This window comes from Nansenia antarctica, assembly GCF_963989245.1.
Source record: "Nansenia antarctica genome assembly, chromosome: 8".
NCBI lineage: Eukaryota > Metazoa > Chordata > Actinopteri > Argentiniformes > Microstomatidae > Nansenia > Nansenia antarctica.
This window is the reverse complement of record NC_137678.1, coordinates 17,357,162-17,384,661: the sequence shown is the minus strand read 5'-3', so window position 1 is coordinate 17,384,661 and position 27,500 is coordinate 17,357,162. Positions and strand designations below refer to the sequence as shown.

General features: G+C 48.2%; 3 protein-coding genes across 5 annotated transcripts in view; 2 read left to right on the top strand and 1 right to left on the bottom strand.

Moving 5' to 3' along the window:
• The window catches only part of pphln1 (periphilin 1), a gene marked incomplete at its 5' end in the record, with an annotated part of 35,947 nt that extends 24,419 nt beyond the window's left edge, over window positions 1–11,528 (bottom strand). The window contains 4 exons of the mRNA XM_080538125.1: window positions 3,625–3,689; window positions 8,171–8,413; window positions 10,454–10,515; window positions 11,459–11,528. Of these exons, the coding sequence (XP_080394251.1) occupies window positions 3,625–3,689; window positions 8,171–8,413; window positions 10,454–10,515; window positions 11,459–11,528 (440 nt within the window). The remainder of the gene's footprint in view (window positions 1–3,624; window positions 3,690–8,170; window positions 8,414–10,453; window positions 10,516–11,458) is intronic.
• A 190-nt stretch (window positions 11,529–11,718) lies between these two features.
• On the top strand, window positions 11,719–19,662 carry zcrb1 (zinc finger CCHC-type and RNA binding motif 1; the record flags this gene model as incomplete). Its single annotated transcript, XM_080537409.1, has 8 exons — window positions 11,719–11,868; window positions 13,513–13,629; window positions 14,139–14,167; window positions 14,285–14,396; window positions 16,758–16,865; window positions 17,061–17,170; window positions 18,506–18,578; window positions 19,504–19,662. Exons 1-8 carry the CDS (start codon window positions 11,782–11,784, stop codon window positions 19,660–19,662), a joined length of 795 nt encoding a protein of 264 aa, XP_080393535.1. The 5' UTR covers window positions 11,719–11,781.
• Window positions 19,663–23,327: 3,665 nt separating this feature from the next.
• The window catches only part of LOC308164635 (YY1-associated factor 2-like), a gene marked incomplete at its 3' end in the record, with an annotated part of 15,671 nt that continues 11,498 nt past the window's right edge, over window positions 23,328–27,500 (top strand). For 2 of the 3 annotated variants that reach the window (XM_080538714.1, XM_080538713.1), the window contains exons 1-2: window positions 23,328–23,424; window positions 24,093–24,227. In XM_080538714.1, coding sequence (XP_080394840.1) covers window positions 23,399–23,424; window positions 24,093–24,227 — 161 coding nt within the window. In that variant the 5' untranslated portion in view covers window positions 23,328–23,398. Of the gene's footprint in view, window positions 23,461–24,092; window positions 24,228–27,500 lie in introns of all 3 variants that reach the window. The other variant, XM_080538715.1, reaches the window with a different exon arrangement.

Sequence of the window (27,500 nt, the reverse complement as noted above, 5' to 3'; positions counted from 1 at the left end):
TGACATCACACCACACAGATGCTATGACATCACACCACTCACACGCTATGACATCATCACACCACACAGATGCTATGACATCACACCACACAGACACTGACATCACACAGGAGCTATGACATCATCTCACCACACATCAACTATTACATAATCATGGGCGCTTAGGTGGCGGAGGGGGTTAAGCGTTGACCATGTAACCGCAGGGTCCCCGGTTCGATTCCGGCTGGGGACATATCCTGCATGTCATCCCTCCTCTCTCTCTCTCTCTCACCCATTCTTTCTGTCTAAATCTCTACTATATCTGTCAATAAAAATGAAAAATATGAGTGGGACTGCCCCACTCAGAAAGAATAACTATTACATAATCATAACACAAAGTACTACATCATCAACTATGAAACATCAAATATCAGCAACATGTCTAACCATCACCAGAGCAGACATATCCATATACATATCTGGTCTGTTCAGCATTGAGGCTCATTAACTACCCTGTTCTAACAGACAGAGTCCATGTAGAAAACCTTAGTTAGACAGGAGAGGTGGTTCAGTGGCCTGGGAACGGGGGGCGTAAACCAATCAGAGACACCTGGTCTCCGCGACCCCGGCCTGACCCCCCGCCCCCGGCCAATCAGAGGCCTCCAACCAGCTCACAAAACTTTATTGTCCCGCCAGCGCGTTTGAAGTGTACGTGACTCAGGCAGCGCTGCGAGCAGAGAGCTAATCACCACGTCTGTCTCTACTGGCTGGATTACACCCCCCCCCCCCCCCACCAGCTCTTACAATTACCCCAGAACTCCTGCCTCTCTCTCCCCCCTCCCTACCTGGAACATCGGCCTGGGGCGTCAGGTCTGTAAATTATTATCTACTCCTCTCTTTTCTCTACTGTAAATACATTTTTAAAATGATGATACTAACATTTAAAAATCTTAAATCTTCCTTCTTCGAGCATTGTGACTGCCAACGGCCCCTGGGGTCCGAGCATAGATGACTATTTCTTGTGATGACTGATGGACAGATGATTCTGTGTACGTGTTCTAGAATGCTGTGTACGTGTTCTAGAAGGCTCTGTGTATGTGTTCTAGAAGGCTCTGGTTTTGTGTGTACTAGAAGGCTCTGTGTACATGTGTTCTAGAACGCTGTGTACGTGTGTTCTAGAAGGCTCTGTGTACGTGTTCTAGAAGGCTCTGTGTACGTGTGTTCTAGAAGGCTCTGGTTTTGTGTGTTCTAGAAGGCTCTGGTTTTGTGTGTTCTAGAAGGCTCTGTTGATGAGTGTGTTCCAGAAGGCTCTGTGTATGTGTGTTCTAGAAGGCTCTGTGTATGTGTTCTAGAAGGCTCTGTGTACATGTTCTAGAAGGCTCTGTGTACATGTTCTAGAAGGCTCTGTGTGTGTGTTCTAGAAGGCTCTGTGTACATGTTCTAGAAGGCTCTGTGTACGTGTTCTAGAAGGCTCTGTGTACGTGTTCTAGAAGGCTCTGTGTATGTGTTCTAGAAGGCTCTGTGTACATGTTCTAGAAGGCTCTGTGTACATGTTCTAGAAGGCTCTGTGTACATGTTCTAGAAGGCTCTGTGTGTGTTCTAGAAGGCTCTGTGTACGTGTTCTAGAAGGCTCTGTGTATGTGTTCTAGAAGGCTCTGTGTATGTGTTCTAGAAGGCTCTGTGTACATTCTGGGTTGTCACATTTGATTAGCTGCGTTACTCCCACACTCGTAAAATATCTGTGGACTACTTCCTTTCTCTTTTTCTCTCTACCGCCCCATCTCTTTCCCTTACTTAGCATGTCCAATGTCGACCAACACAGACGTTGTGACAGTGAAACGACTCCGTGTTGGGATGACAAAATGGCGTCCGTTCGTCCCTCCCTCCTTCAACACGGGGCCTCGGGCAGTATCTAGATTTATCGTGGTAATTACCCCGGGCGTCGCTTCACACCAGGGAAGGTGAGCCTCGTTATTGCAGGTGTGGCCAAGATAAGAGTTACAGCCTGATACACCTGTCACCTAGCCCCGTAAGCACACACCCACGCACACCCCACACACACACACACACACACACACACACACACACACACACACACACACACACGAGGCTGGTGGAGGTAGAAATCAGAGGCTGGATTCATTGTGGAATTCACTGGGTAGGGGGAGGGGGGGGTTAGAGAGGCCGGCTAGCAATCGGAAGGTTTCTGGTTGGATCCACGCCTTTATTCCTGATCTATTATGTGTCTTTTAAATCTTGCTGCTGTGACAGTAAGTGATTTCCCCTCGGGAGTAAATAAAGAACTTCATAAAGAACTTCAAGGAGCTGCACGTGCCCTTGAGCAAGGCACTTAACCCCTGACTGCTCCAGGGGCGCTGACTACGGCTGACCCCGGGCCTAGAGCAAAACATACCACATTCCACCGACTGACTGACTGATTGCCATGGCAATAAACAATTATTATTATTATCGTAATGCATGGAATGGACTGTGGAATGGAGTGAGGAATGGAATGTGTGATATTAGTCTTCATTCCATGCATTACTATATGCATCCATCCTCTTTTCTGCCTCCCTCCCCCTCTCTCTCTCTCTCTCTCTCTGAGGTGACGGTGTGAGAGTGAGTATGAGAGAATACATAAGAGAGGGTGAGAGAGTGAGTGTGAGAGAGTGAGAGAGGGTGAGAGTGAGATAGTGTGAGTACAAGAGAGTGGGAGAGACTGCGTGTGAGAGAGTGAGAGTGTGGGAGTGTGACTGTGAGAGTGTGAGACAGTGTGAGTGTGACTGTGAAAGTGTGAGACAGTGTGAGTGTGTGAGACAGTGTGAGTGTGTGAGAGAGGGTGAGACAGTGTGAGTGTGTGAGAGAGGGTGAGACACTGCGAGTGTGTGAGAGGGTGAGAGTGTGAGACAGTGTGAGTGTGTGTGTGTGTGTGTAGGACAGTTGCGTGGCCATTTCAACCACAGCAGCAGCCCCACAGTGTTCTCCTATGAGAGTTGGACAGACACGACCGTGATCTCTGGTATGCTAGGTCAACACACACACACACACACACACACACACACACACACACACACACACACACAGCACAGTACGTAAACAAACATTTCACATGTACACTGTATGCTATGTAAATAAACAGCACAGATATTCATATTGGCCCTCAGGGCTAACTGTCAAAGACCCTCCTTGTTCACAGGCTGACCGCATGGAGCAACACCGCCACCTGCTGGCCAAGAACATAATGACAGCTGCACCATGGTTCTGACTGCAACGAGGCTTCTCTTAATGTTGTGTGTGCGAGATGCGTGCATGTGTGATCCGTGTGTGAGTGAGTGAGATGTTTCCGTGTGTGTGTGTGTGTGTGTGCCCTTGCAAGTGTGAGAGAGTTCCATCCTGTGTGTATGCCTGTGATGTGTGTGAGTGTGATACTTCTGTGTGTGTGTGTTCTTTGTGTGTGTGTGTGCAAGTGTAAGAGTGTTCTATCCTGTGTGTGTGCATGTGTGTGTGTGTGTGCGTGCGAGCGTGTGTGTGCGCACATGCAAGTGTGACAGAGTTCTATCCTGTGTGTGTGTGTGTGTGTGTGTGTGTGTGTGTGTGTGTGAGTGAGTGAGTGAGTGCGTGTGTGTGTGTGAGTGTGTGTGTTACCTGAACTCCATCTGCCGTGCTGGGAGGGGGTCGTCCCGAGGCCCTCTGTAGGGGTACGGCTCCTCCTGAAAACAACCGCATGTGTTTATCACCAATAACACTCTCTACACAGGGTTCCGACAAGTTTCAACAAGTCAAATTTAAGACCCTTTTAGACCCTTTTTTTAGACCTCTTTGGATGGAATTTTAGACCTATTCGCAACACCATATGATAGCTGTCATCCTGCCGTAGCTTCGTTCGCCAATAATTTCTCCCGGGGGCAACTTGATTAATTTCCACGTAAATAGACTGATCGGACTGATTTCCTTGCAGGACAAGCTAATCTCATTTTTTAGACCTAGCACCTCATTTTTTAGACCTAATAACTGCAACTTGGGGCCTTTTTAGGCCTTATAAATCGGATTACTGGATTTTAGACTGGATTTTAAGACCAACGCGGGAACCCTGTCTACAGTTTGGTGAATCTAGCACTCAAGGAAGGCCGTTTCCTTCCTGTAAGGGATGGGCCAAGATCTGTGGCGCAGTGAATAATTCTGACTATGGACAGCAGTGTTTCCCCTAGGTTTGCTGCCTTGGGGGGGTGGCATGGACCGTGGCATGGACCCCCCCCGCCTCAGGGGGTAAGACCCTGCGACATACCAGCGTCATGTCCAGGGGGTGTACTAACTTGTACATTAAGCCGCCTCACGCTACGGGAACAGGAGATAGGCTCCTTCCCTATGGGCCATTAGGCTCGAGAACCATCGGTTCAGAACCATCGGTTCAGAACCATGGAGAGATAGGTCTGGCTAGGCGAGAATACTGGCAGACTAATGTTACCAACGAGCCTAGGGGCTTGCCACTTGCCAGATTCGGTTTGGGTGCGTTTAAAAAACGCGGATATTTTAGCTTGTCAGATGTTTGGTGTTTATGTCCGTAATAATTCCTCTATCTTGGGGGGGCGGGTGGTTCCGTTGGGGGGGCGACCCGCCCCCCCAAGGCAATGGTAGGGGATACACTGAACAGGGCCCATAACTTGTGTAATCACAGATTTGTATAACATGATTGGTTCCCAAGAATGGTGACCTCATGACCAAGGACAGTTCTATAAATATGAGTCCCACCCATCGTTGGGGTCTTTTTGCCTGCTACTTTCTCTCTGCGCTCATGTGACTTTGCTTAATAAAAGGCCTCTTTGGAGACAATTGATTTAAGCTCTTTGTGTTTCATAAGTTTTACTCAATCTATTAAGAATCAATTAAATTCACAACACCATCCTGTGATGTCATACTGTGATCAGGGTTCCTACAAGTTTCAACAAGTACAATTTAAGACCTTTTTAGACCTCTTTGGATATCATTTCAGACCTATTCGCGACACCTTATGATCCTCGAGGTGATGAAATTAGGGATTTCACTGCCATACAGACAAAAAAGGAAGCGAATTAGCATTTTTTTGGTTCCAGCTTGATTAATTTCTGCGTAATAGAGGTGGTCGGACTGATTTCCTTATTAGGATCTCATCTTTGAGACCTAGCGCCTAATTTTTAGACTGAATAATTGACATTTGGGACCTTTGTAGGCCTTATGAATTGGATTGCTGGATTTTAGACTTTAAGGCTTTGTAAGACCAGCGCGGGAACCCTCGCCTCTCAATTCCCCTGCTGGTCCTCGGTGAGAATGTACCAAAGATGGCAACAACACAATGATTGTTGTTCCGTAGTAAGTTTTAATAAAGTAGGGTTAAAACAGGGTTAGTGTGATCACAGGGGTGCCTGAAAACTAAGAAAATGATCAATGTGTGGCTAACCTTAGAGGTTCACGGGGGGGGGGGATAGTGCTAGCACTAATAGTGCTAAATGGATATCGCTAGCACTAACGGTGGTCTAACAATGATGCGCGTGTAAGTAGCGGCAAGCCTGACCTTAACACCTGCAGAATTACTTCGAAAACAGTTTACTGTGAATGTGTTCTCCACGCTGTCTGGAATTGTACCTAGGTGCCTGAAGCTTAAAGTTATTTCAACAGTAGTGGAGTTTAGCAGACTTTAATTAGTTTGACTTTGACGAGACACATTTTTTTGCAGATCTACATGATTCACATGGATGGTGGATGGATTTTAAGGTGAAAACGGCTAATTTAGCAGAAAGGTGACAAGTTTGCAGCCCTGGATCAGCTAGGATAGGAGCCCCGAACAGATCTCAGTCTTGACATTTCTACACGGGTGAAACATCAAAGCTTTTACGACTGGCCAATCAGGGGGGGGGGGGGGGAGGACATGGAGCACCTCTCCTCAGGACTGGGTGAGGTTTACATCAAACAACAGGCTTGTTGTGTATCTCCTTAGGAGCACCAGATGGATTCTCGGTGCATGTTATCTGGCCAGAGTAGCAGATTAATGTCACGCTGGACACTTTCCTAAACCAAGGACACATTCCTTCAGCCTTAGGAGAGGTGCGCTAACGGCTAAACTAAAGGACCAGAAACATTGTTTCAGAACAGAGATGCAGAGGCCTGGGTCTGGGTGTGTGTGTGTGTGTGTGTCACAAAAACACTTTGTATCTGGGCTCGAACAGACTGTTGGGTTAGAAAGGAAGTTCAGAAAGTTAACTGGCATTCTTAGGTCATGTTCTCACATGAAAGTCTGAATCATGACACGGAGCTGAGGGATGAGATTGCATTCTCTGATTTGCGTTTTCACAGCCCTTTATGTAAACGAAGTAACATACGCAATCGAAGCAACAAACGTGGTAGTTGATTGGTCAGACAAATTGAAAATTGCCCGTTCGTCCCGCTCTTATCCAGATCAACACGCATGCGCTGTTGTTTTCCTATGGACAGCCTCGATGCGTTGTTTCTAATCGGAGCGAAACCACCCTTTTCAAGCGGAGCATCCGTCGGATGTTTGCTCCGGGAGCGACTTCGAATGCGCGTTCTCACGGCTCCAAACGATGCAAAGCAAGTTTTATCTAAACTCCAATTCCAAGTGAAGCAAATGTTTTAGTGAGAACACACCCTTACTCTGAGAGAAAGTTTGTGGATCACATCACACAGCTTAATGATTTACGACATACCTCATTCAAATGGCTAGTACTAAGTGAGATCTTTAACACACAAATGAACATTAGTAGGACACATACGTTTTACCATTACAGGAGCCTGAGTGTTCTCGGTCCCGCCACTAGGGAGCGCCAGAGGATAAGGATAGGACTGATAGGACTGCTGTGCAGACAGACTACACCTACAACTGTCAAAACCTTGTCCTTCCACTTATGTCATCCCTTGAGTGTGTGTGTGTGTGTGTCCTAGCATAGATTACTTTTTCTTGCTATGACTGATGGACAGATGATTCCCTTACTGAGACAAATGTATTTGTTGTAAGTCGCTTTGGATAAAGGCGTCTGCTAAATGCTAAAACATGTCAAATGAAAGACTGTATGTACAATGTTGTGTGGCAACAGGCGGTAGAGCATGGCGCTAACAACGCTTAGGTTGTAGGTTCAATTCTCACTGGGAGCATACTGACAAATGTATAAACTCACTGCAATGTAAGTCGCTTTGGATAAAAGCGTCAGCTAAATGGCATATATTATATATATATATATAATATTATATGGAGAGCTTGACATCCTGGGGGGTATTCAACCAACGTCGCTAAAGGAAGATCCAGGCTTATTCTGATTCTAAATCTCACGTGTTAAAAAAATAAGCCTGGATTTTCCTTTAGCGACCTTGATGGAATACCCCCCTGCTCTCTCACCCCCTGGCATACGGCTTCATCGTGAATCACAAACAGACCACTGACTCACTCTCCTGGAGGGGATGGCGCTCCTGCGGTCATTGGGGAAGTGAAGATTGTCGCCATGGTAACCCCTTTGGTCCTCGCCGTGGTAACCTCGGGGGCCGCCCCTGCCCCCGCCGCCGCCGAGCGTCAGCTAAAAGGCATATATTATATATACATATATATATATATATACATATATATATATAATATTATATGGAGAGCTTGACATCCTGGGGGGTATTCAACCAACGTCGCTAAAGGAAGATCCAGGCTTATTCTGATTCTAAATCTCACATGTTAAAAAAATAAGCCTGGATTTTCCTTTAGCGACCTTGATGGAATACCCCCCTGCTCTCTCACCCCCTGGCATACGGCTTCATCGTGAATCACAAACAGACCACTGACTCACTCTCCTGGAGGGGATGGCGCTCCTGCGGTCATTGGGGAAGTGAAGATTGTCGCCATGGTAACCCCTTTGGTCCTCGCCGTGGTAACCTCGGGGGCCGCCCCTGCCCCCGCCGAGCGTCAGCTAAATGGCATATATTATATATACATATATATATATATACATATATATATAATATTATATGGAGAGCTTGACATCCTGGGGGGTATTCAACCAACTTCGCTAAAGGAAGATCCAGGCTTATTCTGATTCTAAATCTCACGTGTTAAAAAAATAAGCCTGGATTTTCCTTTAGCGACCTTGATGGAATACCCCCCTGCTCTCTCACCCCCTGGCATACGGCTTCATCGTGAATCACAAACAGACCACTGACTCACTCTCCTGGAGGGGGTGGCGCTCCTGCGGTCATTGGGGAAATGAAGATTGTCGCCATGGTAACCCCTTTGGTCCTCGCCGTGGTAACCTCGGGGGCCGCCCCCGCCCCCGCCGCCGCCACCGCCGCCGCCGGGGTAGAAGCCTCGAGGGCCGTCATAGTTGAACACGCGGGAGAAGTCTTCCTCCGGGCGGCTGAAGCCCCGCCTCTCCACCCCCCCGCCACCGCCCACCCGGGGGTACGGACCCTGGAAACAGGAAATTGGGGTGTGTTTAGCTTTAAACGGTAATTTGACTGGAGGAGGAGGAAGAGGAGAGTGAGGAGGAGGAGGAAGAGTAGGTGAAGGAGGAAGAGGAGAGAGAGGTGGGGGAGGAGGAGGAAGAGGAGAGAGAGGAAGAGCAGAAAGAGGAGGAGAGAGAGTAGGACTGACATATATAGCGCCTTATTCCAAAGCGCTTTACAATGGCCTCTCATTCACCCATCAGGGCTCGACATTAACACCGTTTTACTTGTCCAGAGCAAGTAAAACTTTCGCCGGGTTTGTTTGCGCGAGCAAGACGACGCTGCTAGATCCTGTGTGCAGGAAGAACAACAGATGGCGCAGGCGCGAGACTAGACTAGATGATCGTGAGTGAAGATATTGTCAAAGCGTACTCGCCTGTCGATCACCCGTATGCTTTGATAATACCTTCACTCACGATCATCTAGTCTAGTGTCGCTCCTGCACAGTCTGTTGTTCTTCCTGCACACAGGATCTAGCAGCGTCGTGGGAGGGGCAGAGGGGAGGCGGCCAGTGCTTGTCTGGCGTGCTCGCCACCGAGGCAGACGAAGCACAAAGAATGTTCGTCGCTCGCGCCGTCGAGGAAGGCGCAAGAGCAACGAGCCCTGAGAAGAGCTTTTGCCGGCAATGGGGGTGCCACAGAAGAAAACACCAGGGGTTTCTTCACTCTTCTTCCAGTCTTCAGAGCTTCTAACTGCAACTCGCTCTGAATTTTGGGGGGAGAACGAGTCACAGGTGTCACCCCCCTTATACAGTCATGGGCGGGCAAAGATATTGCACTTCTGTCAGGAAATGCACCCACTTCTCCAAGAAAATTGTTGCAATTACAAATGCTTTGGTATTCACATGTTTTGTTTAACAACACAAAAAAGCTGAGAAATAAGCCAAATGTAATATTCCAACACAGAACTAACAAAAATCAACTGGATACAATTCAGAATTAAAATTAAGGAGTGGTGCATTATCTGACAGAAGTGCAGGGGTGCCAATATTTTTGGCCATGACTGTATAGCACCCATAAGGCGGAGACATTGGAAATCATCAGTCATTGGCTAGCCTTAGGTAGTGGGGTAAACCACTAGGAGCAGCAGAACTCCCCTAAGGAGCTCCATGAAATAGAACTGGGTCGATGCTAATCTGGGTACATTGTAATTCTATAAATCAAAAGGTATTAATTCAGTGGGTAAATTACTTTGTGTCATGAGAAAACAGCAAGGTGTTGTGTAGCAGTTCTATGCCAGTAATGTATTGGGTATATCATAAAGATATAGGCCACTATGTAACATCTACCACACAAACAACACAACATCTTCTACACAAACATCACATACTATCGACCACACAAGGACCACACACTAGGGATGGGAATTGATAAGATGTTATTGATACTGATTCCGTTATCGATTCTGCTGATTCGGAGGCGCAGTTGTGACGTATGGGGCTTTCACGCAAGATCTATGTGCCGATTGTTTTGACTGTTGTGAGGCTAGTAGTACGAGGAGAGATTTAAACTCTGACATTCTGTGTTTTCACTGCAACCGAAGTCTCTGATTCCTCTGTTCCCTTCGACTCCTATAACAGGATATTTACCCCCAGGAACAGACGTGTTGCTCGCTTGGGAAGCAGTGTGTAGAGTCAAAAACATGGCATTCTTGTCATTTTAGCCCATGTTGCGTCGCTGTAAAGATGTTTACTGCTGGTGTTCCAACCCTTACTTAGAATTATCATTTTACGGATGTTACAAGTAGCAATGTTGTCGTTTGTCTTTGTGAAATGAAGCCGCTTTGGATAAACACATTTTTTGCAATGTAGCCTACAACTGTCAGCGCATTGGGGAAAACATGTCGGCCATCGATAAGAGGAATCGATAACCTCGGAGGCATATGATTCCGATGCATTGAACAATTTGGAATCGGTTCTGAACTGGAACGGTTCTCGATTCCCATCCCTACCACACACACATATCTACCACACACACATCAGAACATTTTGCACATGTTCAGTTACCGCTCTCTCTGGGAAGCGCTCCTCATAGACCTCCCGCACGTTCCTGTCTCTCCTGTACGCCACTGAAACACAGACAGACAGACACACAGACACACACACAGAGAGAGACACAGAGAGAGAGAGAGAGAGAGAGAGAGAGAGAGAGAGAGAGAGAGAGACACACACACACACGCACAAACACAGCTTTTAGTTCTTCTCCTGCACACATGTTTGATACCATTCCTTAATCAGTTCCATGCATTACAATGATTATATTATATATACTCAGCCACAGAGAGGTCTGCTGAGAGATGCTATAGCAGCTACGATGTGGCATTCATTTACACACAGGGAACACACAGTCTAGCTGGAAACATTCCTCCATTGATGGATTCTAGCCACTACCAATCGATGGAGTCAGTCTGTGGTGTGGGAATGTGGGGCGCACACACACGCACACACACACTTACTTGTTTATTGAAGGGCTTCTATGTAGTTTGACGTATTCAACACAATCTGGGGACGAGATAAGATTCTTCAGTGTTTCAATAGTGCACTGTTGTGACAAACACTTGTGATAAAAACACCTATAGCCCTTTGGCCAGCTACAGTAAGCTCCAAACGCCGGTTCTACTCGTGTGTTGTGTGTGTGTGTGTGTGTGTGTGTGTGTGTGTGTGTGTGTATTTGACTGCTAGCCACGTGTGCTAATTTTACTCGTTTTCTCTGCTTTTCTGTTCTTATAACAAGTTATCTACCCAGCTCCTACCTAGCTCTAACGGACACGTTTATGTATCTGAAACAAACAGTTACTTACTCGTCAGCGATATTCAAATGTTGCACAGTTATCAATAAAACTTCACAACAGACATGAGAACACGCTCAAACATACCTCTTCACCGAGGCTGAGGTTGGTCAATTCGCTCTGGAACTCTGATCAGCACTCACGGAACGCCTCTTGTCCAATAGAATCGCTCGGTCGCTTTGTGACGCCGAATCCAGTGTGCGCACCGGCGCTCCGTGCGCACCGGCGCTCCCAGAGCAAATTGACGAACGCATCCGCTTGTCCGGATGTTGAACAACACAGCGGTCGTTCATTGGGTGGAGTCGACGCCAATCTGTGTACGTCCACGACTTACTAGAACTAGATTTGCCTACGTCATTTCCTGCGATTTTGAACTATATGCGTTTACGTCATTTCTCTGCGACTTTGAACTATATGCGTTTACGTCATTTCTCTACGACTTTTAACTATATCGGTGTACGTCATTTCTTTGCGACTCTGACAGGGCTCTCGTTTGTTTTTGTTGATAAAATAAATGAATAGAAGCACATTTTCTTATCATTTTTCATGATCAAAACGAACTGGTTACGTCTGTTTTACCTCCGTCATTCAAGTCAGACACGGTACTTCACCCATGCCGGCGCTGTGAGTGAGGTCAGTTCTTTATTTAATTGAGATCACATCCAGTGTAAAATAGATAGACTTGCAATGACTTGACTAGTAATATATCATATATATATATATATATGGTCATATCTGATTATCATGACGCGTTGGTGTGTGTGTAGCTAGTTTAACATGCACACCATTGCATAGATACCATGCAGCAGTGTGTGGTTGTTTTAACCAATGCAATTAGTTTGCATGCTAAACTTGCACACATTCATTATGATCATGAGATATGGCCAGAGATATAGTCAAGTCATTGTAATGTCATGTGTTACTGTGTTGTGTGTTTCAGTGTCTCCTCAGTGTCCTAACCCTGACAGTGTCATAACCCTGACAGTGTCCTAACCCTGACAGTGTCCTAACCCTAACAGTGTCCTAACCCTGACAGTGTCCTAGCCCTGGCAGTGTCCTAACAGTGTCCTAACCCTGACAGTGTCCTAACCCTGACAGTGTCCTAACCCTGACAGTGTCCTAACCCTGACAGTGTCCTAACCCTAACAGTGTCCTAACCCTGACAGTGTCCTAACCCTGACAGTGTCCTAGCCCTGGCAGTGTCCTAACAGTGTCCTAACCCTGACAGTGTCCTAACCCTGACAGTGTCCTAACCCTGACAGTGTCCTAACCCTAACAGTGTCCTAACCCTGACAGTGTCCTAACAGTGTCCTAGCCCTGACAGTGTCCTAACCCTGACAGTGTCCTAACCCTGACAGTGTCCTAGCCCTGACAGTGTCCTAACCCTGACAGTGTCCTAACCCTGACAGTGTCCTAACCCTGACAGTGTCCTAACCCTGACAGTGTCCTAACCCTAACAGTGTCCTAACCCTGACAGTGTCCTAACCCTGACAGTGTCCTAGCCCTGACAGTATCCTAACCCTGACAGTGTCCTAGCCCTGACAGTGTCCTAACCCTGACAGTGTCCTAACCCTGACAGTGTCCTAACCCTGACAGTGTCCTAACCCTGACAGTGTCCTAGCCCTGACAGTGTCCTAGCCCTGACAGTGTCCTAGCCCTGACAGTGTCCTAGCCCTGACAGTGTCCTAACCCTGACAGTGTCCTAGCCCTGACAGTGTCCTAACCCTGACAGTGTCCTAACCCTGACAGTGTCCTAGCCCTGACAGTGTCCTAGCCCTGACAGTGTCCTAGCCCTGACAGTGTCCTAGCCCTGACAGTGTCCTAACCCTGACAGTGTCCTAACCCTGACAGTGTCCTAACCCTGACAGTGTCCTAACAGTGTCCTAACCCTGACAGTGTCCTAGCCCTGACAGTGTCCTAACCCTGACAGTGTCCTAACCCTAACAGTGTCCTAACCCTGACAGTGTCCTAGCCCTGACAGTGTCCTAACCCTGACAGTGTCCTAACCCTGACAGTGTCCTAACCCTAACAGTGTCCTAACCCTGACAGTGTCCTAACCCTAACAGTGTCCTAACCCTGACAGTGTCCTAACCCTAACAGTGTCCTAACCCTGACAGTGTCCTAACCCTAACAGTGTCCTAGCCCTGACAGTGTCCTAGCCCTGACAGTGTCCTAACCCTGACAGTGTCCTAACCCTGACAGTGTCCTAGCCCTGACCCTGTCTCCTCAGTGTGTCCTAGCCCTGGCAGTGTCCTAACTCTGACCGTGTCTCCTTAGTATCCTAGCCCTGACCCTGACAGCGAGGTGAGGATGAGTGGGGGTCTGGCTCCCAGCAGGAGTACGGTGTACGTCTCCAACCTGCCCTTCTCTCTGACCAACAACGACCTGCACAAGGTACACCTCCCTCTGCCTCCCCCTGCCTCCCTCTGCGTCCCTCTACCTCCCCCTGCCTCCCTCTGCCTCCCTCTGCGTCCCTCTGCCTCCCTCTGTCTCCCTCTGCCCCCCTCTGCCTTCCTCTGCCTCCCTCTGTCTCCCTCTGCCCTCCTCTGCCTCCCCCTGCCTCCCTCTACCCTCCTCTGCCTTAGTGGAGGCTGGTGGAGGTAGAAAATCGGAGGACTTGCTATTCCGTTCCATGCATTAAAATGAGCCTGTCCTCCGATATCTACCTCCATCAGGCTCCCCTGGGGGGGTATTCCATCAACGTCGCTAGAGGACAATTCAGTCTTATTCTGATAAAACTCAAACCGATTATCAAAAATAAGCCTGGATTTTCCTTTAGCAACGTTGATGGAATACCTCCCTGCTCTGCATCTGTAGACAAGAGAGATAGATGCAAAATAACAACAGACTGCCTGATGCCATTGAATAATGATTTGAATTCATATCGTCTCCTCTCATTGCAGCTCTTCACTAAATATGGAAAAGTTGTGAAGTAAGTATTCAATAATATGTTGAATTTAACACATTTATTCTCAGTTTGTAAAGCGAGTGGCTGCTGTATAGTGATAACCATGGAGGTTGATAATGATGAATGTTTCATGTGTTTCAGGGTGACGATCGTCAAGGACAAAGAGATGCGCAGGAGTAAAGGTGTGGCCTTCGTTCTCTTCCTGGATAAAGAGTCGGCGCAGAACTGCTCCAGATCACTGAACGACAAAGAGGTCAGTCCTGTCACCTCCTCCCTCTTCACCTCCTTCTACAGTCCCTGACAAACGTCTTGTCACTTATCCATTTTGTAGAAACAACAGTTTATAACCTGACTTAATCCATTGGTTTTAGAAATGGCTCATATGAAAGCAAAACCCCTCCCAAATTATGTTTAATATACCAAAATAAATTTGCTTCACTGAACACAGAAAGGTCAGATTTTGGCAAGACAAAAGTGTTGTCGCCTACAGAGAGTAATGTGAAAATTGAACAAATAATTTACTTCAAATACTAAAATATGTTGCATAACTTCAGTGAATTAAGTAGTGGTGCTGTGAGATCCATATCTAATATATTGTATGACTTCCATGAGCTTGAAGGACTGCAGCCATGCGGTTCGGCAATGATTCATACAATTTATTGATGAAGTCATCAGGAATAGCAAAGAAAGCAGTCTTACATGCCTCCCAGAGTTCATCAAGATTCTTTGGTTTCGTCTTCCATGCTTCCTCTTTCATGCTCAGTGATGTTCATGTCTGGTGACTGGGCTGGCCAGTCCTGGAGCACCTTGATCTTCTTCGCCTTGAGGAACTTTGATAGAGATGGAAGTATGCGATGGAGCACCATCCTGCTGCAAAATTTGACCCCTTTTATGGTTGGGAATGTAAGAGGTAGCTAATACTTCTTGATATTTTAGGCTATTGATATTGCCTTCCACCCTGCAAATCTCTCGCACACCTCTGGGTGAATCTTGGATCCATGCGGGCTCCAGTAGGTCTCCTGCAATATTTGCGGAGGCTGTGATGTAATTCAACCGAAGATTCATCTGAGAAATCCACCTTCTGCCACTTTTTCAGCGTCCATCCTTTTAGCAGGCTGTGGGTCTTGGCAAATGCCACACGTTTTTTTAATTGCCTTTTGTTTAGTGCTGGTTTCTGGGCACTGATTCGACCATGGAGGCCATTTCGAGACAGAATTCTACAAACTGTTCTGGTTGACACGGGGACTTGAGGTGACCAGGCCTGGTGGAGCTCTGCTGCAGTGGAAAAGGGGCTGGCCTTGGATTTTCGAGCCAACAAACGGTCCTCCCGAGCAGTTGTCTTGCGGGGTCTGCCGGACCTGGGCTTGTCAAAAACATCTCCAGTCTCTTCAAATATTTTTCTTATTCTTTGTACTTGACGCTGAGACACATTGAAGGTGTCAGCCACCTCAGCAGTCTTCAGCCTCTTGATAATCAACGCTTTGGTCTCAGGGTGAATCTTAGGCATGTTGTCAGAGGTCAAGTTGCAGTTGATGTGAAGGTCTGGTGTACTGGGATTCTTTTTATACACACCCACTAATTGATTGATCAATTATTGATCATAGGTGAGGCTGTAATCTAGGATTGGGTGCATCATATGACGAGGCGACAAGACTTTTGTCTTTGCAAAAACTGACTCAGTGGGCTTTACCAAGCTGTGAACGTTAGAATGCTTTTCAGCAGTTTCGTTTTGCACCAAAACATTATTTCAAAAGCTGTTGGGATTGAATTTAGCCATTTCTTGTAAACATTTTTTGATTAGAAATATATTTGAGGGGCACTTAAGGTCAACTTGTACCCAAGCGACAATACTTTTGTCAGGGACTGTATCTATCTATCTATCTATCTATCTATCTATCTATCTATCTATCTATCTATCTATCTATCTATCTATCTATCTATCTATCTATCTACCTATCTACCTATCTACCTATCTGTCTATCTATCTATCTGTCTATCTATTGTTGTGGATTATTTAATGAGACTCAAAATAGAAACTTGCTTTAAATCTAGGTATAGTATTTATTGAAGAAAATGATCTTAGACAGTCAACTTCTCAATGGGAAGTTAAAAAGACTGACAACAAACTCTCACATAGTACAATTGATATAATGTCAACATAGTCATAACATTGATAACGAGTCTGAAAACAGGGAGTAAGTTCCCGTGGGACCGACAGCGAGTCCTAAACGAACCGTCTATGAACACAAGGCCCAAACAGCTCTGTGCTCACAAACAGGACAGTCAGACCCACAACAATCCCACAGGAACTCCTCATGGAAACATACTGTCACATTCTGTATGAACATGAACACCACAGGAATACATCTCATGTTAAAACATTCATAAGATGAAAAAATCCATTACACTATCTATCTATGGGGGGTGGCAGTAGTGTAGAGGTTAGAGAGGCTGGCTAGCAATTGGAAGGTCTCTGGTTTGATCCCCGCCTCAGGAGGGAGCTGCATGTGCCCTTGAGAAAGGCACTTAACCCCTAATAGCTGATTCCTACCTCCACCAACCTCCCCTGGAGGATGCTCAGGTGTCTCCCTCTCTCTCTCTCTCTATCCCTCAGCTATTCGGCCGGATCGTGAAGGCCAGCATCGCCGTGGACAACGGGAGGGCGTCCGAGTTCATCAGGAAGCGCAACTACACAGACAAGTCCAAATGCTACGAGTGTGGGGTGAGTTGACGCGCTACACACAAACAAAACAGACCGGGTTTCATTTGGCAATCAATGAATCACTGTTTGGGATGTGGTATTTCTGCCCAGCCCTGCACCCCCCTGCTATCTGTAATCTAATCTAACTTTACCTAACCTAACCTAATCTAATCTAATGTAGTCTAGTCTAATCTAATCTCAGCCTGTGTGTTACAGGACACGGGTCACCTGAGCTACGCCTGCCCCAAGAACATGCTGGGAGAGAGGGAACCCCCCAAGAAGAAGGAGAAGAAGATGAAGAAGAAGGTTGATGAGCCAGAGGAAGTGTAAGTGTGTGTGTGTGGGGGAGGCTGGTGGTAGAGGGGGGAGGCTGGTGGAGGTAGAGGGGGGAGGCTGGTGGAGGTAGAGGGGGGAGGCTGGTGGAGGTAGAGGGGGGTGGCTGGTGGAGGTAGAGGGGGGTGGCTGGTGGAGGTAGAGGGGGGAGGCTGGTGGAGGTAGAGGGGGGTGGCTGGTGGAGGTAGAGGGGGGTGGCTGGTGGAGGTAGAGGGGGGAGGCTGGTGGAGGTAGAGGGGGGAGGCTGGTGGAGGTAGAGGGGGGTGGCTGGTGGAGGTAGAGGGGGGAGGCTGGTGGAGGTAGAGGGGGGAGGCTGGTGGAGGTAGAGGGGGGAGGCTGGTGGAGGTAGAGGGGGGAGGCTGGTGGAGGTAGAGGGGGGTGGCTGGTGGAGGTAGAGGGGGGTGGCTGGTGGAGGTAGAGGGGGGAGGCTGGTGGAGGTAGAGGGGGGAGGCTGGTGGAGGTAGAGGGGGGAGGCTGGTGGAGGTAGAGGGGGGAGGCTGGTGGAGGTAGAGGGGGGTGGCTGGTGGAGGTAGAGGGGGGAGGCTGGTGGAGGTAGAGGGGGGAGGCTGGTGGAGGTAGAGGGGGGTGGCTGGTGGAGGTAGAGGGGGGTGGCTGGTGGAGGTAGAGGGGGGAGGCTGGTGGAGGTAGAGGGGGGAGGCTGGTGGAGGTAGAGGGGGGAGGCTGGTGGAGGAAGAGGGGGGAGGCTGGTGGAGGTAGAGGGGGGAGGCTGGTGGAGGTAGAGGGGGGAGGCTGGTGGAGGTAGAGGGGGGAGGCTGGTGGAGGAAGAGGGGGGAGGCTGGTGGAGGTAGAGGGGGGAGGCTGGTGGAGGTAGAGGGGGGAGGCTGGTGGAGGTAGAGGGTGGAGGCTGGTGGAGGTAGAAATCGGAGGACGGATACTACTCATTAGAACGGAATTCCTCATTCCGTTCCATGCATTACAACGAGCCCCCGTCCTCTGATTTCTACCTCCACCAGCCTCCCCCATCCTCCGATTCCTTATCTACCTCCGCCAGCCTCTCCCATCCTCCGATTCCTTATCTACCTCCGCCAGCCTCTCCCATCCTCCGATTCCTTATCTACCTCTGCCAGCCTCTCCCATCCTCCGATTCCTTATCTACCTCTGCCAGCCTCTCCCATCCTCCGATTCCTTATCTACCTCCGCCAGCCTCTCCCCTACTACACCGTCACTGACAGCTGCGTCATCAATGATCATCAGACGCCACACGCGCATCTACGATATAAATATAAACTGCATAACGCACCTCCGACGTCTGCTTTACTGAGTCCCTCATCCCTCTGTTTCCTCATCCCTCTGTTCTCTCGCTGCAGGGAGGAGGAGGAGAGCGGTGATGAAGGAGAGGACCCGGCGCTGGACAGCCTGAGCCAGGCCATAGCATTCCAGGTTGGGAGGGGGGGAGGGAGGGAGGGAGGGAGGGAGGGAGGGAGAGGGAGGAGAGAGGACCCTGCCCTAGACAGCCTGAGCCAGGCTATAGCCTTCCAGGTTGGGAGGGGGAGGGAGGAGGGGAGGAGGAGGGAGGGGGAGGGAGGGGGGAGGTAGAGAGCCTTCCAGGTTGGCAGGCAGCGCGGTGTTGCCTTGGCAGGCGGGGGATGATGCAATCTGTGAAATGTTTTCAGACATTTTTGTGCTGACTGCTTGTGTACAGAGAACAGCCCTTGCCAAGTGTCGCACCTCTCACAAAGATGATATATTCTCCACTTCCACTCCTCTCTGCATTATGATGCTCTGGTTTATTCCATCTTACTCTGTTATGTTCGATTCTGTTCTACTCTAGACACTATTCTATTCCATTGTATTCTATATATATATATATATTCTCTCCTCTCCTCTCCTCTCCTCTTCTCTCCTCTCCTCTCCTCTCCTCTTCTCTTCTCTTCTCTTCTCTTCTAAGTCCATTCATTCATTCATTCATTCATTCATTCTCTTCTCTTCTCTCCTCTCCTCTCCTCTCCTCTCCTCTCCTCTCCTCTTCTCTCCTCTTCTCTTCTCTCCTTTCGGGGGAGGCTGGTGGAGGTAGAAACGTGTTTGATACCGTTCCTCAATCCATTCCAGGCATTACAACCTCCGATTCCTACCTCCACCAGCCACAAACTCTCTCTTTTAATTCTGTGATATGATAAAACGTCCCCCATATCATCTAAAATGTCCCCCAGATTAGATGATCAGCGGGACATTGTAGATGATATGGAGGACATTGTAGATGATATGGAGGACATTGTAGATGATATGGAGGACATAAATGTACATAGAAGTACATAATTGGCCCCCTGGTCATCTAAATGTCCCCTTGGACCTCCTGTCCCCTCAGCAAGTGCGCATCGAGCAGGAGGAGCAGAGGAGGAAGCGTACAGCAGCGACAGCGCTGGCAGCGGCTGATTCTAATCAGGCATCTACGTCAGACGACTCCAAGAAGCCCCGCATCAAGAAGAGCGCCTACTTCAGCGACGAGGAAGAGACTAGCGACTGAAGCGGAGGGGGGGAGGGAGGGAGGATATGGAAGATATGGGGGTGGGGGGGGGGAGGAGGGTGGAGAGGAGGGAGGGTGGAGAGGAGGGAGGGTGGAGAGAGGAAGGGAGGGAAGGGGAGGGAGGGAAGGACGGTGGAGGGGAGGGAGGGGGGAGGGTGGAGAGGAGGGGAGGGGGGAGGGTGGAGAGGAGGGGAGGGAGGGGAGGGAGGGTGGAGAGGAGGGAAGAGGGGAGGGAGGGGATTCTCCTCTTTTATATCTGGGCTGATGTGTTTGACGCCCTCTTTGAGTCACAGTTTTCCTGCTAATGAGCGGTGACAGTCGTCATGGGAGGCGCTGGAGGGGAGATGAAGCTGGTATTGGATGAAAGAGCTTTCACAGTCTTCCTCTTTTTTTATTTTCTTTTTTTACTTTGAAGTCCTCAACTGTTGCTGTAAGTGTTCGTGAATTTTTTCTTCTTTTTTTTTTATTTCTGTGTTCTGCCCACATAGCAGCATCTAGCAGAGGGGAGCCACCCCTCCTAAATTTCGTTGTTTGGTACCTGTACTATACCAATGACAATAAAGACCATTCATTCATTCATTCATTCATTCATTCATTCATTCATCTAGGCTGAACAGGGGATGTCTCCATGCGTCTGTTATGTCAGGATTGTTGAAACTCTTTGTAAATATGGTTATAAAGTTGTACTCTTCCTCTCTGTTCCAGTCTGGGTCAAATGTTGAAATAAAGCTGCTTGTTTTATACACAACTCATGACTCCGGGTTGAATACTTTGTTTTAGGGGTTTTATACGAAAAGAACATGGATGGATTAAAACCACTAATGTTGAATATTAGTAGTCTGTACAGTGGCCTGTATGGTCCAGTAGGCTGGGTATTAAAACCACTACACACATTTGATTTGTAATGTTGAATATTGAACCACACATTGTTGGGATGAATCACATTTCAGTCATGGTGTTGCTCAAGGTGTACAAGATATTCTACGGTGGAGTTCTGTTATTCTAATATTCTAAGGTGGAGTTCTGTACTTACCTTCATAGTCACTACTTACATTGGATGTGTTCAAGTAAACATGGCCGACATTCCCATGTCTTTCCGCCTACACCTGTGACTGTCCATCTGTTTCACATTAAAGGAGAGGAGGTGAGGAGAGGAGACAAGGAGGGGAGAGGAGAGGAGGAGAGGAGACAAGGAGAGGAGACGAGGAGAGGAGACAAGGAGAGGAGACAGGGAGAGGAAGAGAGGAGAGGAGACAAGGAGAGGAGACAAAGAGGGGAGAGGAGAGGAGACAAGGAGAGCAGACAAGGAGAGGAGAGGAGACAAGGAGAAGAGACAGGGAGAGGAAGAGAGGAGAGGAGACGAGGAGAGGAGACGAGGAGAGGAGACAAGGAGTGGTTAACAGTAGCCTTCCTGTCTGTCCACCAATCAGGTGTCAGATAGATAGCATCAAAGAGGTGTCGTGAGGCCCCATTCCCACAGCGACCAGACGGACCTGTTTGATTTGCATTATCATTGATCACATTTCCTTAACAAGAGCCAGCCCACCCACACACACCCACACACACACACACACACACACACACACACACACACACACACACACACACACACACACAGCCAGCCCACAAACACAACATGGCCCAGGCTGGCTTTGTAGTAGGGACATTAACATTTTAACCATTTAGCAGACGCTTTTATCCAAAGCGATTTACAGTGATTTTCTGTGGCTCAGTTGGTTGTTAGAGCATGGGCACTAACAATGCTTAGGTCGGGGGCTCGATTCCCCCTGAGACCATGTATATGTACTGTATGTATGCACTCACTGCAACGTAAGACGCTTTGGATAAAAGTGTCAGCTAAATGGCGTACATACAATTAGACATGACAGGGACAGTCTCCCTGGAGTGATTTAGTCTCACAGTGGTGGTCTAGGGAATAGTGAGTTGAACTGATGATCGGAAGGTCATTAGTTTGAATCCCATCTGGGAACACCACCACTAGTGTGTCCTTGAGTAAGACACTTAGCCCTAAATTACTCCAGGGAGTCTGTCCCTGTAATCTCTAATTGTAAATCGTTTTGGATTGAAAGCGTCTGCTAAATGGTAAATTATTATTATTAAATTATTAATTTAGGGCTAAGTGCCTTACTCAAGGACACACTTGAATGGTGGTGTTCCCAGGTGGGATTTGAACTCACTATCCACTAGGCCTCCAAGCCACTACCCCATGTGTACAGGCTCCTACAGACAGGCAGGCAGACAGGCCACTACCCCATGTGTACATGCTCCTACAGACAGACAGGCAGATAAGTAGACAGGCAGGCAGGCAGGCAGACAGACAGAGAGGCAGACAGACAGGCAGGCAGGCCGGCAGACAGACAGGCAGGCAGGCAGGCCGACAGACAGACAGGCAGGCAGACAGGCAGACAGACAGGCAGGCAGGCAGGCCGACAGACAGACAGACATACAGACAGGCAGGCAGACAGACAGACAGAGAGACAGACAGGCAGGCAGGCAGGCCGGCAGACAGACAGGCAGACAGACAGACAGACAGACAGGCAGACAGGCAGGCAGACAGGTAGCAGAGGCACCATACCGGACCTGTCTCTGGCCTGAGTTATACCTGTCGTCCTGCCTCGCAGCACAGCAGAAGGTCGTTTTCAAAGAGCCATGCAGCCTCCAGACCAATGAGCTATGATGGTGTGGGTGGGGGGTCATTACCCCCCCCCACACACACACACACACACACACTGAATTAGTACAACTCAGCTTGTTTTCAGTGGCCAGACATTTTAAGTTCACAGACTATTGTCCGATAGTAGTCAGTAAACTATCTGTTAATAGTCAATGAACTGATCATGTCTGGCCTCAGACAAGCTGAATTATATTTGTAGGGCTATGTTGTGTGTGTGTGTGTGTGTGTGTGTGTGTGTGTGTGTGTGTGTGTGTGTGTGTGTGTGTTTGCATAACAGTATGTGAAAGGTGGCTATTAATTTCAGAAACATAAGTGAATTATACACCCACGCAGTCCAACAGTCCAGTGTCCATAATCTACAACACATTAACTATTAGGTGATAATTAACATGAGCTATTAGGAGCACAACACTAAAACACAACATTGTATTCTAGAAGGAATGTTAAACCGGTTTGCAGCCTCAAGGAAATGAGGCTCCGCGCGTGATTGGATAGGACTGGATCACGTGATTATTCTCCGAACCAGGGTTGCCAGATAAGGCGTATTCCCGCCGAATGGCCTAGTTTTGATCACACTGGGCCGGAGGAAAAAAAAGCATTTGGGCGGGTTGGGCTGGGTAAATAGCATTTAGACGGTATCAAAATGTCAGTGCCTGAAAGTTACAAAATGCGTTAAGTTAAGACACACACCCTAGTAGCTACATGCAATGTGCAGTTTTTTTTTCTCTTCTATTTTATAAACGTCATTGGCAACGGACATACAGTTTAGGAACATAAGACGGGCACCTGCCCAATAGTAATTCGCGGTTTTCTGCAACAATCTAGGTTTTGGGGCTGGTGGTTTTTTAGTGGATTTAGCAGTTTTTTTTTAGACTGTGGTGGTTAGGCTGGAAATTGTCAATCCCATCTGGCAACCCTTTGCCGACCGGAGTTTCCACGACAGCTGGAGGGAGAGGAGAGACAGAGAGAGAGGGCGCATCGGTTATTACAATAATAAGGGACTCTCCTTATTCACACAGAACCCAACAAACTTCCACCGGCATGGGAGACAAGCGCAGTCCGACCAGGTAAGAGCTGAGACCCTCGCGCTGCTGACACGGATGGTAGGAGGAACTAGACCAGACACCATGTCATACGAAACACTCAATGGTCTGTGTGTGTGTGTGTGTGTGTGTGTGTGTGTGTGTGTGTGTGTGTGTGTGTGTTTCTCAGGAGGGGTAATGTGAGTGTGAGTGTGTGTGTGTGTGTGTGTGTGTGTGTGTGTGTGTGTGTGTGTGTGTCTGTCTGTCTGTCTCAGGAGGGGTATCGTGTGTGTGTTTGTGTCGATCTCTGTGTGTCGATCTCTGTGTGTGTGTGTGTGTGTGTGTGTGTGTGTGTGTGTGTCGATCTCTGTGTGTGTGTGTGTGTGTGTGTGTGTGTGTGAGAGAGAGAGAGAGAGAGAGAGAGAGAGAGAGAGAGAGAGAGAGAGAGAGAGAGAGAGAGAGAGAGAGAGAGAGAGAGAGAGAGATGGGTATAATAGCCGCTACAGTGGTAGTAGCAGCAACCATGGCGGACTGTTTTATTATTCCATAGTCAGATGATCATAGAGCTAGTAACACAAAAAAACCCTGGATCGGATGTGTGAGCGGGGGACCTCCGGATGTGTACCAGAGACAGAGACACACAGCAGCACCACCCGGTCTGGCTGAGGGTGTGAAAAAACTGAGCTTTTCTGTCCGTGTTTTTGTGTGTGAAGGCCGAAGCGTCAGCCCAGGCCAGTCTGTCTGTCTGACTCGGAGGGCTGCTGGGACTGCAGCGTGTGCACCTACAAGAACACCGCGGAGGCCTTCAAGTGCATGATGTGCGATGTCAGGAAAGGCACCTCGACACGGTAAGCGGAGAGAAAAAAAAATGGTTTTAGAAGAAGGTTTTTCCTTCTATCAGTGGCCCCGGGCCCGAGCTAGATTACTCTTCCTGCCACGAATGGTGGACTGATGATTCACATGCTTAGCATTCAAATGTATTGATTGTAAAGTCGCTTTGGAATAAGGCGTCTGCTAAATGCCAAAAATGTAAATGTAAATGGAGAGCCGTTTTGGGGGGGGGGGGGGGTTCTTTCGCTCGATGGTATTTTTATTATTGTTGTTATTATTATTATTATTATTGTTAGTATTATTGTTATTGTTAGTATTATTGTTATTGTTAGTATTATTATTGTGTCCTATTGTTTATGTTCGCGACGTGTCAATAACGCGCACAAAGTAAACACTCGCAGTGTAGCGGCGCGACTCCCGTGTTGGTAAATACCGGACAGCTGATGATGTTTGCGGGAGAAGGTAAAGGTAAACACGAGCGATCCTCTACCCCGGGGATCGAGGGGTGTGGGAATCGATACGGGATTTTTTTTTTGGGGGGGGGGGTAATCCGTTTCTTGTTTTGGCCATGCTTCATCTGCGTTACAGCCCCCCACACCTGAGGACACGGATGGATTTCAGTCGGATTACTTACTGCATTATTCATACGATTTAGTTAAAAAATATATAATAAGAATAAGAATACGAGGATGCTATCCGCTTAGAAGTAGTGTGTTAAACTAACGTTTGGAATTCTAAATGTGTTCTCACTTCTCAATATGTGGGGCTTTTTTCCCTTATTTCTCAAGAAAAATGTATTAGAAGCAGTGGTTTCTTCTTTCTCTGTGAAAACAGACAGCAGCAGACTGGTGAAGTACAACGAAACAAACCCGTCTATTATACAGTTATTACTTCTCATATCCTGAAACTTGAAGAGAGGCTATACTAGTCTAGCACAATCTGTGACATATTGCTGTGTAATCTAGCGTGTCGTTCTTTTGACGAATGGCATTATTCAGCTGTGTCCAATTTTATCCGGACGCGAAAGGTTACAGGTAGGTCATGTTTCAGTTTGATAAAGTAGCTTCTTTTGAAGACTCAATCTGGCAACTTTCCTCCCTCAGAAACAGCCATGTTCCTCCTGCATAGGCCTTATCTCACCCTAACAACACGAGACATGGAGACGTTCAATAGCTGTGGATGGAGGGAGGGAGGGAGGGAGGGGACGTTGATAGATATGAACTGCAGCTCGTCGATATGTTCATATCCTGCCGGGATAGCTGGGTTTTTATACAAGCGAGAGATCACATCTGGGTAGATAGAGAGAGCATTCATCTTCCAGGCCTTTTGACAAGGGTGGGAGTGTTGATGACCTCAGTGGAAAAGGGAAAGTGTGAGTGTGAATGTGTGTGAGTGTGTGAGTGTGTGAGGCTGCATGTGTGCGTACTTGCTCATGCGCGTGCGTGTGTGTGTGTGTGTGTGCCTGCATGCGTGGTTGCCTGTGTGTGTGAGTGCTTGTGTGTGTGTGTGTGTGTGTGTGAGAGAGAGAGAGAGGGGGTGGGGGGGGTGGGGCAGGATGATATTTAATCATGGCTGCTGTCCTGTGTTGTCATCCATCTTGTGGTGTAATGTTTGTGGCTCAGGGACCAACCCCCCAGCCCCACCAACCCCCCTCCCAGCCCAGCCCCACAAACCAACCCCATTAACCCCCCACAACCCTCCCCAGCTCAGCCACACACACACCCCCGCCCCCCATTCCTCTGTGCATACTGTGGGCCTGTGGTTCTGCTGTTGGCCTCCTGACATCAGGGCCTTGGACCCGTACCCAGGAACCAGCCCCCCACACCAGCCCCCCCCCACACCCAGCCACCCGTACCCAGGAAGCAGCACTGCTGGCAGGGTGACTGATGGTTTAGCCTCGGCGGCACCACTGAATAAAGACAACAGACACCAGCACGCAGCTCTCTCTCTCTCTTTCTGTGTGCGTCTGTGTGTGTGTGTGTGTGTGTGTGCGCATCTGTGTGTCACTGTCTGCGTGTGTCTGCGTGTGTGTGTGTGTGTGTGTGTGTATATCTGTGTGTCACTGTCTGTGTGTGTGCGTGTGTGTGTGTGTGTGAGTGTGTGTGTGTGTGAGTGTGTGTGTGTGAGTGAGTGTGAGTGTGAGTGTGTTTATATTACCCGAGGTTGAACATTATCCCTCCTCATTCATGCATGGCCAATTATCTCTGGCTTAAAGAGCAGCAGCCAACAGACACACACACACACACACACACACACACACACACACTATACACACACACAACAGGCCAGTTAACGGTGGGCGGAGGTAATTGTCTCTAAACTGCCTCTTTGATGCAGCGTGTGAGTGTGTGTGTGTGTGTGTGTGTCTCTCTCTGTCTGTGAGTGTGTGTGTGTGTGAGAATGAGTGTGTGTGTGTGTCTGTGTTTGTGAGTGTGTGTGTGTATAGTGTGTATAGTGTGTGTGTGTGTGTGTGTGTGTGTGTGTGTGTGTGGGAGGGGTAGTGGTCGTAGCAGCTGCCAGACACCAGAGCTCATTAGTATGCGACGGCTTAATCAGCGGGCTGTCATCAGAGGCAGAGCCTCATCACACACACACACACACATCACTAGCACACACGCATCACTAGCACACACACCCACATACGCATCACTAGCACACACTCACAAACCCACTATACACATCCACACACATCCACACACACACACATCACTAGCACACACGCATCATCCCCCTCCCAAATTTCGTTGTTTGGTACCTGTACTATAGCAATGACAAATGACCAAATGACAAAGACCATTCATTCATTCATTCATCACTAGCACACACACCAACATACACATCACTAGCACACATGCGCACACTCACAAACCCACTATACACACACACACACCCACACATCACTAGCACACATGTGCGCGCACACACACACACACACACACACACAGGGAGAAGAGGGGAGAATGAGCCTTGAGACACAAGGCCCTAAAGCAGTTACACACACACACACATACACACACACACACATACACACATACAGCTGATATGGCAGGGTGGTGAGGGCTGTAAGGAGGCCAGGGACGAGGTCAGGAGAGTTAATGAGGAGGTGAGAGTGACATGACTCCACCTGACACACACACACACAGATATGCTGTATGTATACACACACACACACACTCTCTCACTCTCACTCTCTCACACACACACAGATATGCTGTATATATATACACACACACACACACACAGATATGCTGTATACACACGCTCCAGGGGGCTGATGGTTACACATGGCA